General features: G+C 44.1%; 1 protein-coding gene across 1 annotated transcript; it reads right to left on the bottom strand.

The window, feature by feature from the left end:
- Positions 1–2,069: 2,069 nt before the first annotated feature.
- On the bottom strand, positions 2,070–11,826 carry AWAT2 (acyl-CoA wax alcohol acyltransferase 2). The gene is made up of 7 exons (XM_077146151.1): positions 11,742–11,826; positions 4,388–4,498; positions 3,940–4,010; positions 3,578–3,782; positions 3,200–3,374; positions 2,446–2,645; positions 2,070–2,224 (listed from the first exon to the last, which is right to left on the bottom strand). The coding sequence occupies exons 1-7, from the start codon at positions 11,824–11,826 to the stop codon at positions 2,070–2,072; spliced, it is 1,002 nt and encodes a 333-aa protein (XP_077002266.1).
- Between the last annotated feature and the right edge of the window lie 345 nt (positions 11,827–12,171).

Raw genomic sequence — 12,171 nt, 5'->3', positions numbered from 1 at the left:
ACTTAACACATGAGCTAGGAGAAGAACAAACAGTCACCCATTTCAGAGGGAAACAGAAGTAAGGTAATCTGGATTTCCTGTCAGAATATCCCACATCTGTACCTCAGGCCACACACACTCTCCTACCCCATCCCTATCACCTTGTAAGCTACATGTTCCATTAGCTTGTTCTGCCAAAAGGGACATTGTCCTGAGGCAAACACACGTAGCTTGAAGCAATCTCAGCTTGAGGCTATGGCATATATAACATATTTTAGGCCTACGCCCAAAGTAGCTTGGGTAGATCCAGCCTCCAGCTTCTGCCTGAGGTGTCATCCCATTTCGTAGATGAGGAAACCATTGCTCCAAAAGTTTAAGTAGCTCACTCAAAGTTACACAACCAGTATGTGTGTCGGCCTGGCCTGATTCCTAGTGCAATGCACTTTCTACCCTACCATGCTGCCTCTACCACTTGGTCCCAAGGTCTTTGCGTAGAAAAGCCATGTCAAGTCTGTAATAAGGAAAAAGCTCACAAGAAGGAGAGAAGACCAGACAGCAGCTTAGGAACAACTAGCCCAAGAGAGCTCTGGGCAACTTTAATAACCCCAGCTGCCTTTTGTGCCCACTGTATTGGTAGAGAATTTGGCCCTTATATAATGATCAGCACACAGTAGCCCATAAAAAATCTGAACCGGCTAGGTGTATATGGGCTGGGTGTTGGAGTCCAGGCTGGTTCTCTGGCTGCCTTAGGTAAGAAATATATTGATTTTTAAGAGACATCCTGGAGACTGTTTAAAAACATCTTATAGGATCTCAGGAAAAATGCAGTCTCTGGCATGAGGAGGTCACAGAGACAGCAGAAAAGTGGAAGAATTTATTTGCTACACTGCACAATCATCACCTGAGGCAGGCACCCAAGGCAGAAGCAGCAGATCACACTGTGGTAAATGCAAAGGATGTTCCAGGTCAAAGTGACAAACACAATGCAGATAAATCACTGGAACCAGATGGCATCCACCCAAGAGGGAGAGAACAAGGCAGGTATAGGCCAAATTGTGTAACCTGCCATTGCCAACAACCACTGGACCAAGAGTCTACGGGACTTGCCACTCATAGGAAGAGGTCTCTATGGCTGCCTGAAGCTGGGGACCTCACTTCCATCCTAAGCAATCTGGCTCAATATTTAACAAAGGGCAGAGAAATAGAAGTAGGCAGGTACAGACAAGTTGCAGAGGAAAAGACAGCACACTCCTGGAGGAGAAATTAGTCCTGAGCCTGACCTATTCTTTTGGAGCTTTATGAGGCAGAAACTAAATGTGGATGACAGGCTAGCAGTGGGTATTGCTTATTTAAACTTTCAAAGGATTGTTGACAAGTTCCTGCATTGTAAACTTCCTTTTAATAATTGAATTGTCATGAAATGTAATACATTGTTTACTCAGAGACAAGAAATGGGAAAAATGATTAGAGGAGGATAATTTTCTATAGCTCTCTGGTTTGCAAAATTCAGTCACATCCAGTATCATTTGATCTACCCAATAGCCTTTGAGGTAAGCAAGGAAGGGATTAATAGTCCTGTTTTACAGATGGAGAAACTGAGGCTCAGAGATGACTGATCACCTACAATCATGTGGCTTCTAGGTGATGGAGCCTGAATTCAAAGTCAGCTGGTCCCAAGGAACCCAGTCCTGCAGGAATCTCTGTACCAGGAGATGGGACTGCTAGAGCTAGAGAAGGAATGGTATGTTCTGGAATTCCAAAGCCCTCAACATAGTCTAATTGGGGCATGAGCAGTATCAAAAGATGGGCTTTTTTTCCTGTCCATTGTGATCCTCAGTGCTGGTGCCGAGGGAGCCTATGTGAGGGAGCCCTCGGGGCACCTCTCCCTTAGGACCTTCCCTGCCTCTTGGGGCTATCTCCCCTGTAGCCCCATGGAAAAGGCAAAGAAGAGCCAGAAGAAGAGAGACAAAGGGGGAAGGGAGGGAGGCAGAAAACAATCAAGTAGGCAGCCCCTCCCCACATTGAGGGCTGGTGAGTTTTGTCTTTCGGTTTTCACCAGTTCTAAAATGGAAGGCTGCTGAAGATATCTGTTAAACTATCACCAGTTCCTGGGTCTCTGAGATGCCAAACTTTGTCTTATGCTGGTCAAACAGTTTGCATAGGGCATCAATATAGCGTGCATGGTATTTATCCACAATCTCTTGGCTTGGATTCTCAAACTTGGGCAGTAGTAGCGGTTTCCCGACTGCCAGGGGAGAGAGAGAAGGAAAATGGAAAAGCGTCAAAATTCCTTACTACTCAGAAGGTGCCCCAATCCTCAAGCCCAGGTTCTCCCCACCCTCACCCCCACCCTACCCCTCATCCTAACCAGGTTCCCTGCATCTGCACATAGTCAGAGCTGAGCTTTAGCCTCAGAGCTGGTTCCTGTAGCCAAAACCAAAGTTGCCAGCAGAAGGGTTTGCTCACCAATGGTGGTTACAGGCCGAGCGTGGGGCAGAAGGCCCCAGGAGTTCTTGGTGAAGCCACGCCCATAGAAAGCACAAGGATAGATGTGTACTATGCTCTGGAACCACTTCTGGAAGCGGTTGACCAAGCCCCCAGGAGAGAAAATGTACTGATCATAGAGCTCCGTCTCCCCAAAGGCATAGGCAGGTATCAGAGCCACCCTGTAGAAGAAAGGAATGTTCTTTGATGCTCACGAAGGTAGGGACCCTGCTGAACACCAGACATGCTGATCCTCAATGGTTCCTGGGTTTGCCTACAGGCTCCTCAGGCCTCAACGTAGCTTTGCATAGGACCAGGCTGACTGTGGGGACAAAGTAGCAGCAGGTTAGAAGATGCAAGCCCTGGACCTTCCTATGAACCCATAGATCTGGAAAACTACAAACTAAGACCCAAGGGCGATTTCATTTGGCCTTCTTGCCTTTAACACACATGCTAAGTTGGACTTTCTCTAAGATGGGGTTGCAGCCAGTCTCCTTTTATGGAGGAACTGGCCCAGACGAGTGACTAGTTTGAGGGAGAACAGGCTCAAGATCCAGCCCTCTAGGCTTTCTTCATAAACAGAAACACCTCTGGGCCGTAGCCCCAGCTCCATTCCAATCCAGAAGTAGATTTCCTCCTCCTTCTTGAGATATGATTCCTTAAGACCCCTTGCTCCTTCCTTTCTGTACTACTGGAACTACCCCTCTCCCCAAATCTGGACCAGAGCTGTCCTTACCCATGCTGAAGGGCCATACGCACAAAACCAGTCCGATTCTTCAAGACCAGGGTAAAAGAGCTTGGTATGCTGTATTGGCACTCAGCCAGGCCACCAACCACCACAATGACCATATTACCTGTGCCTTTCTGGGTAAGTAGAAATTCTATCGAGGAGTGGCTTACGGAACAGACCCCTGGTGGGCAGAAAAAGACAAACAGTCATTAGCTACTTCCTAAGGATGATAACTTTCCTCCGTACGTCTTCAAAAGGAGGAAGAGAAAGCCTTTAAGACCAGATGGCATCACAGAGTTGGCTTTGGTCTCATCTACCCCCAATACTTCTCCCCTGGAGAACCATTTTTTTTCCTTTGATTTTATGTCCCGGGAATCAATTTACCTGTAGCCATTATATAGTCTCTGAGGAAAGGCACCCAGAAAAAGGCTCCCAGTGTGAGTAGATAAGGGGTAATCCCAGGAAAGATCTTGGAGAAGCCCGTGGTCTCTGTGGAAAAGTTGCCAAAGTAGGAATGGGCCAGGAGCCCATGAGGGTGGCAGATAAGGAGGTAGTTGTGGCTGGGAGAGATATCTTGAGTCTTCAAAAGCTGTGAAGGATGATAGAGTCAAGAGGGTTTATTAATCAAGGAACAGGAAACCTTCAGGGGGACATCATTCATATAAGCTTCAGTGAGAATGGCGCCCCCACCCTGATACATCTACTAGCATAGAGTGGGACCCGAGGAGGGATCTTCAGCAACTCACCTTGAGAGGGAAGTAATCGCAGTATTGTTTCCACAAGCACCAACGCCGCACACAGGCAAACCGGCGGCCACCTGAAAACAGAGTCAGCATAGCCAAGCTTTGCCCCACTTTCACTGACCTTCTCCCAGGCCCTTTCAGGCATGCCACAGGGTACTCTCAGCTTCTCTATGTCACAGCCTCTTAAGTGACAACCAGGGTGGGACTATAGCAAATTCAGGTCAATTTAGGACAGGCTTAGCTTTCTGCTTCCCTAGCTGCCCCTTCCCAAGCCACTCTAGTACTGATCTGGGCCTATCTATCGCCCTGAAAAGACCCCTTGCCTCAGCTTCTCTAGCCCAGGGACGGTCATGCTGAAATTCTCTTGCCTGGGAATTGGTTCTCAGGACTATGAGGAGAAAAGAGGAAAAAGGGAGCATGTGTGGCAAAACAACCCCAGCAAATACCTTACCTCGCTCAGGAGTTTTCCAGTCAAAAGCCAGCCAGGTGAGCATGAGCACAGTGATTGGCCAGTATGATGTGAACACCACCAGGTAGAGGTTAAGACAGATCACAACGAATGCTGGAGGAAGCCCAGCCCCAAGTTAATGAATTGTGAACAGTCCCTCAAATTTACCACTGCCTCCAGAGTTCTGTCCACCCCAAAATGACACACACTCTCATTCATGCTCATTCATGCTCTCACTTCCTCAGCCTGGCACATGCTTCCCCAACCCCCCTCCTCCTCCCTGGCCTTAGAATCAGAGTTGGATCTGGAAGACAGAGTGTTTTCCTTCCCGGTGATGCCTAACACAGTGAGCCCTCTACTCTCCGGGACCTGCTGCCCGGCTGCTCTGGGCTACCTCTGGAGTGTAATTAATGGCAGGGAGCCAGGGGTAGGTCACACTGATCTGGCCACCAGAGATCAGGAATCCTGGAAAAAAAGAACCAGGAACAATTTTCCTCCAATTTCCCTGTCCACATCTTCTCTGCAAGGCTACAGTGGAGAAAACCAGAGTAAGAGAAGACCCACCTTCAATCAGATGGAGAGCACACAGGATTGGCAAACAAGAATCCAAAGGAAAATACAAAATAGAATAAAATAAGGTTTGGAGCAGCACTGAATTCCAAAAATACAGGAACCCTGTAGGTTAAATTTGTTAGGAAAGATTAAACAAAGGAGACCAGTCTGGGGAGTCACACTCACTTAGGATTATTATTGGACTCCACTTTTAAAACAGCTGTGACTAAGACCGTGTGAGAGAAAGTGGGTCAAAATAAAGCTTAGAAAAGACAGAAAACACTTCCAATGGAACATGACAGATTGAACAAACTGTTTATCTTCCCTCCTTACTGGAGCCCCATGAAAATTACCATAAAATGTTCTGAACAATATAGAGATTATAAAGAAAGAGAATTAGATAGGTACCAACGGTGGATGAGAGATACACATAAAATTTTTGCTTTTTGGAATGTGGATAGAGGAGGAGGAGATAGCTGACTTTGAACAAAATAAATAAAGCTGAAGCCTATTTATCAGCAAGGGGCTGTCAGCAAGAAGCCAGCCTGTTGGCACTGGAGAACCTAGGAAAGACTCAGAACTTGAAAGGATTGATTGAAAGTCTGTCATAGGTCCTCTCCTCTCCCCTACATAACTGGTTGATGGGAGGAGTACTCTATGAAAAACTTGAACCAAAGAGACTCTAGAGTCAGTTACCAACTATTAACCAAGTTTCAAAGTATAATAAAGACATTTTCAGGGGTGGGCCCAGGTGGCTCACTGGCAGAGTTCTTGCCTGCCATGGCGGAGACCCGGATTTGATTTCTGGTGCCTGCCCATGCCAAAAAAAAAAAAAAAAAAAAGACATTTTCAGGTACACACGGTCTCAGACAATTTGTCTTCCATGCCCCTTTCTCAGGAAACTACTGGAGGATGTGCTCCACCAAAATGAGGGAGTAAACCAAGAAAGAAGAAGGCATGGAATCCAGAAATAAAAGGATCCAACAAAGGCAGGAGGTGACTAGCCTCAGGACTAGGGTGAAGCAAGCGAAGGCAACGAAGGCCCAAAACTTAGAGAGACATTCGTTCTCAGGATCGTGTAAGTAACGATCCTCCATTTCCACAACACTGATAATGACCACCTTTTTAAATTTTGCACCGAAGGCGCCTCAAACGTCCTGGAGGTGACAACCGTGTAGTGGGTTGCCACTACACACATGCTAAGTTGGACTTAGTAGTGGGAGAATGCTGGGCTCCAGCAGCAATTTCCCAGAGGAAAAAAGAAGGGGAGGAGGAAGATATGGATTTCCTGATACATTTGCATGTACTGAAAGATTAACAAGTCTTGGAGAGTACGGAGATGAATTAGTGATAGATACATAGATAATTAAAGAAATAATAAATGAGGCAATTATTAACTCCAGGGAAAATGAGTTGCACAAGAAACAAAATGTAATCTTAGTAAACTAAATAGCTCAATTGTGAGCAATATTTTCCTACTTACAGTCAAGTATTTAACCAAAATTGTGATATAACACTTTTGAGGGGATGGAGGGAAAGCAAATTTTGGTAACAATGTATGTGAGAACAAAATTCTCATTTTCCTACCTGGCATCCTACTTACACTCCCATCTTCCTCCAATTGGCTTGCCACACAGACCTATAGCGATCTCACAAAAACCCAAATCAGATGCCATCACCCTGCCCCAAACCCAGTTATGTCTCCTCACGGCCCTCAGGAAAAAGTCCACCCTCCCTGCCATGGTCTACAACTGCACAATCTGTCTCCTACCTACTTCTCCAGCCTCCTCTTCTTCACTCCCCCATTTGTCCAACCCTTCATTCATTGAATAGGTATTGAGCACCAATTCTGTGCATCTCATCCACTCAACCTTCTTAACCATTGGCAGCTCTTTGAATGCTCCATGCTCTCCCCCTCATCCTAGTCTTCTCGCCTGTTGCCTACTGTGCCCTGAACACTTCTTCTCTTCTTGACCTATTTCATATTTGTCCTTCAAGATTCAGTAGAAAAATGGACAAAGTTCATGAATGGGCAATTAACAGAAAATGAAATACTAATTGCCGACAGATATATGGAACAGTGCTCCTCCTTATTCATAATTGAGGCAGTTTAAAATAAAGCTACAACTCACCACTTTCCACCTATTTCTTTTGGGTGGAGGTGTTAAGGGATGGGTATGAAATCTTCATTCTCCTTCCTTCCTGTGCTGTGGAAATCTCTGAAGCCATATTTTGCAGCATCACAATTTTGTAGGACTAATGGACTAATGTCCATCAGCCTGAACATTAGTCTCCATAATGAGCAGAGCCTACCAACAATCTATGCGGGATGTTTAGCATGAACGAAATTATGCATTTATTGGGTTAAACCACTGAGACTTCAGAGTTAATTTGTGACCTTAGCAAACCTAGTCTATCCTAACTAATATACCCTAATACATGTGTTTCATGAATGAGGAAAACAAGGGTCAGAGAGTTTATATAGCTTGCTAAAGTTTGCAAGACAGTAAGTTAGTGGACCTGGGATTTGAATGCAGACAGTCTGGCTCCAGAAACTGTATTTTTAGCACCCATAGTATACTACCTCTTGGTTATGTATATATATATACATATATGTGTGTGTGTGTGTGTGTGTGTGTGTGTACATATATATATATAGTCTGGATGCTCCAGCCTTCTCCTCTGGGCCTGGCCCAAGATAGCCTCCGATAAGTGATCATTCTTCTCCTTCAAAGCAGTGTCAGTTCCTAGGCCTTCAGGACTCTGATTTCTTGTGAGAATATAGTAGCGGTGGGGGGATAGGACAGTCACTGTGGGGATAGGAGAAGAACTCAAGAAAGACAATAGAAAGGAATCCAATGTCCTAAAGCTTCTGGCTCAGAGCAGGAGTTGGTGGCAGGTGCCCCAAGGCTGGTGACTCTGGTTTCTAAGAAACCTGGAGCCAAGGCTGAAGAAGAATGCTGGTCCTGTTAACCAAGCAGAAGAAGCCCCAGCACAGTCAGGGGAATGGCTCTTCCTGAAGAATAGTCGCACCAAATGCCAAAGCCACAGCCCATTCAGGGAAACAAGTGGACACCAAATTTGTATGGACATTTGATCTTCGATAAGGCCTCCAAATCCACTGCACTGGGACAGAATAGTCTTTTCGATAAATGGGCATGGGAGAACTTGATTTCAACAGTCAAAAGAATGAAAGAGCACCCCTACCCTATACCCTATACAAAAATTAATTCAAAATGGATCAAAGACCTAAATGTAAGAGCCACTACCTTAAAATATCTAGAAAAAAATGTAGGGAAATGTCTCCAAGATCTAGTAATAGGAGGTAGCTTCTTAAATTTCACACCTAAAGTACAAACTGCAAAAGAAAAAATAGACAAATGGGAACTCCTTAAGATCAAGAGCTTCTGTGCCTCAAAAAATTTTTTAAAAAGGTAAAGAGGCAGCCAACTCAATGGGAGAAAATATTTGCAAGCTACATATTGGATAAAGGCTTGATATCCTGTGTACATAAAGAAATTATACAGCTCAACAACAAAGGAACAAACAACCCAATTATAAAATGGGCAGAGAAAATGAATAGGCACTTTTCTGTAAAGCAAATACAGATGGCTAAAAAGCATACGAAGAGCTGCTCATCTTCATTGGCTATAAGAGAAATGCAAATTAAGACGACAATGAGATATCACCTCACCCCTATAAGAATGGCTGCTATTAAACAAACAGGAAACTACAAATGTTGGAGAGGATGAAGAGAAATTGGAGCACTTATTCACTGTTGGTGGGAATGTAAAATGGTTCAGCTGCTGTGGAAGTCAGTTTGGCAATTCCTCAGAAAACTAAATATTGAGTTGCCCTATGACTCAGCAATACCAATGCTCAGTATATGCCCAGAAGAGTTGAGAGCAGTGACACAAACAGGCATTTGCACACCAATGTTCATAGCAGCATTGTTCACAATTGCCAAGAGATGGAAACAATCCAGGTGCCCATCAGCAGATGAGTGGATAAACAAAATGTGGTACATACATACGTTGGAATATTGTGCAACATTTAGACAAAATGATGTCCCGAAACATATGACAATGTGGATGAACCTTGGGGAAAAAATGCTGAGTGAAATAAGTCAGACACAAAAGGACAGATATTGTATGATTCCATTATTATGACTCCGATAAAACTGCCAATATTTTGAAGCCGCTAGAAGGAAAAAATCTGAGTTGAGGACATGGTAGCCTGTGACAAACTCTGGGAATGATTCTGTAACTGCTTCTTGAAGTGTGCTTTGAAAATTGTGGCTTTTTTTCTTTCTTTTCTTTGTATACATGTGCTATATTTTACAACTAAAAAACAGTTTTAAAAAACTATAGGCAGTTATGGTAATATTACATCTTTGGGGGGGGGGGGCTGAATGGTGTGGGAATCGAACCTGGGTCTCCCGTATGAAAAGCGAGCATTCTACCACTGAACCACTCGTGCACCCTATACTAATATTAGATGAGATAAATTCCTGAATTCAAAAATTTGAAAATATTTAGTAAGATAGCTCACTACTATAGCAAAGTTGATATTTGTCATAGCTTTTTACTTGATACTTTGAGAATGCACAGCTTTGATAGTTAATCAAATGGTATTTAAGATACTGTTTAATATTTAGAATTCAAGTAACTCTGATATCTTTATTTATAGATTTTTTCTTTCCTTGCTTTAATTTTAAACTGGTTTATGAAACATATTGTACAAACAGGCTTTATGATGATTATGTAGTTTCTTTTTTGTAGTATGCCTATGGATAATCTAAGATATCCATTTTAGGTGGCTAAGATTTCCATATGTTAATTATTAAAATATTTCTATCTTCATATTTTTCCTGAAACCAGGAAAATATTTAGTAACACAGGTCATTACTATAGCAATGCAGATATTTGTAAGAACTTTCTACTTGATATTTTGAGAACATGCACAGTTTTGACAGCTGATCAAATGGTATCTAAGTTAGTGTTTAATATTTAGAATTTAAGAACTTTTCTATCTGAATATGCAGATTTTTTTCCTTGTTGCCTTAATTTTAAATTGGTTTATGAATTTTATTGTGCAAAAACAGGCTTTACAATTATTACATGGATACTTTATTTAAATATGCCTATGGTTAAGCTAAAAGATATCCATTGTTGGTGGTTATGTGTATTGTTTGTTTTCTTAAGTAAAATATATATATATAGAGAGAGAGAGAGAGACAAGGAAAAAAAACAAAAAAAGAAAGAAAACAAGTAGCTGAGCAGTCCTCTGAACAGGCCAGTTCTGGCAGACTAACCTCAGATATTTTTGAGATCCAGCAGCTAGAAGAATGAGAGTGGTGATTGCTCTAGAGGAATGAGAAGAGTGGTAGTCCACCCTTCCAGCCAGATGGCAGACTCACCCCTTACCAAGTGCCCCTGGCTCCAGGCCCCACAATGGTGGTAGAGAGTGCAGAAGTCCAGCTTGTGCGGCCGTATCCTCAGTAGGAGGCCATCTTGTGTTGGCTCTTAGAAACTTTCAGTTTGGAATTTTTATGTATGCACAAAGCTTGGCCTCCCTGGCCTAGTGTGCATGCCATGCCCAAACTCCCCAACCAGTGGTGAGTGAGGAGACGCAGGAAACAGAGAGAGGAACTCATGTGCTGGAATCAGATCCTTGTGGCTTCCATTTGCAGCCCAGTTACCCCACTTCTTAGCTGATGGATCTTGGACAGATTAGCTATACTACATGTACTTCAGTTTCCTCATCGGTACAATGGAGATTAGTATCTGCATAAGGTGCTAAGAACAGTTTCTGGCATGAAGAAAGTGCAATAAATGTTAGCTTTTGTTACATGTACTTTAGCTATCATTAGGTGTGTGTAATAATTAGTATGTATCATTACACATAATAATAGTCTCTACCTCCTGAAGTTGGCATGAGGCTGAAATGAAATAATGGGTGTGAAAACACCTGGTACAAAGTAAGTGCCTAAAACATATGAATTCCCTTCTCCTTAATGGTCCCTTCCAGCTTTGACTGCCCATCATTCCTGGGTTAACACTGCTTTTTTCAACATTGAGGGGTACTGATGTCCACCCCAGATAGAGTTCTGATTCCCTATTCCCTGTTCTTTAGGATGGTGGTAAGTTGAGGCAAGAGATGCCCATCCTCCCTACTCACCGGCATGTCGCTGTGCCAGTCCCAGGCTCCCAGAGCCTACCTGCATTCTCCACTCACCATGCCCCTGCCTCCACTCAGTTCTCAACTGAACTACCTGACAGATGAGAATTTTTTTTCCCAGTTGCCCCCTCCCACCACACATAGAACACAGTGGTCAGCTTATAAGCAACATTCACCAAGTGTTTGTGTTGAAAACGATGTCTGGACCAATGGCTGAATTCCTCCTGACCAGAGGTTTCCAGAGCCTCCCCCTGTCACTGGATCAACTCTCTCCCACTGATGGTCTGCATGAGTCACTGTGGTCATAGGTAAGCCCTTTTCCTTGGTTAGCCTTAGTGGAACTGTGCCCCATCTTCTGAGAGCATGCCCTTCATGTCCCACTGTAGACCCAGGAGGGCTCTCCACACATCTGCTTGCAAGGCATGTGCACACACACACACACACACACACATACCTGCATAGGCACACACCATATGCATGCACACCTGCCTGTTTGTACATACATAGATCCCACAAAATCAAGGCTCGTCCGATTTGCCTGGGACTGCCCTTGTTTAAGCACTGAAAGCCCCACAACCTGGAAAACCCCCTCAGTACCAGGGATTACCAGAAGCTGAAAACTCACCAATCAGAACGCCACTGAGGGCCCATTGAAAGACAGCAAAGACCTCCAGAGCGGCCTTGAGGTCCTTCTTGGAGGGAAAGAGCATTATGCCCAGAGTCCCAGTGGCTCCAGATAAGTGTTCATTTGGTTGCCCAGCCTTGATTGCTCCAGGTCCAGTGGTGTTTCATCTTTTCAAGCTTTCTTTACTATCTCTTTTGAGTCTCCACCCCCCATTTCCCCACCCCTCCACAGGATCACAGGACTATATACTGACTCTGCTTCTCCAACTCCTTCCAACTACCTACCCACTTGTACTTTTACCCACTTGGGCATGGATTAGGCTGAGATTGTGACATCCCTGTCACACATACGTACAAAAATGTGGATGAGTTCCTGGCATAGAAAGTGAGTGGGAGTGGGGGTGGGGCTGGGACCCAGGCCTGCCTTTTTA

The sequence above is a fragment of the Tamandua tetradactyla genome, chromosome X, assembly GCF_023851605.1.
Source record: "Tamandua tetradactyla isolate mTamTet1 chromosome X, mTamTet1.pri, whole genome shotgun sequence".
Lineage (NCBI taxonomy): Eukaryota > Metazoa > Chordata > Mammalia > Pilosa > Myrmecophagidae > Tamandua > Tamandua tetradactyla.
This window is presented reverse-complemented; position numbering and strand designations above follow the sequence as displayed.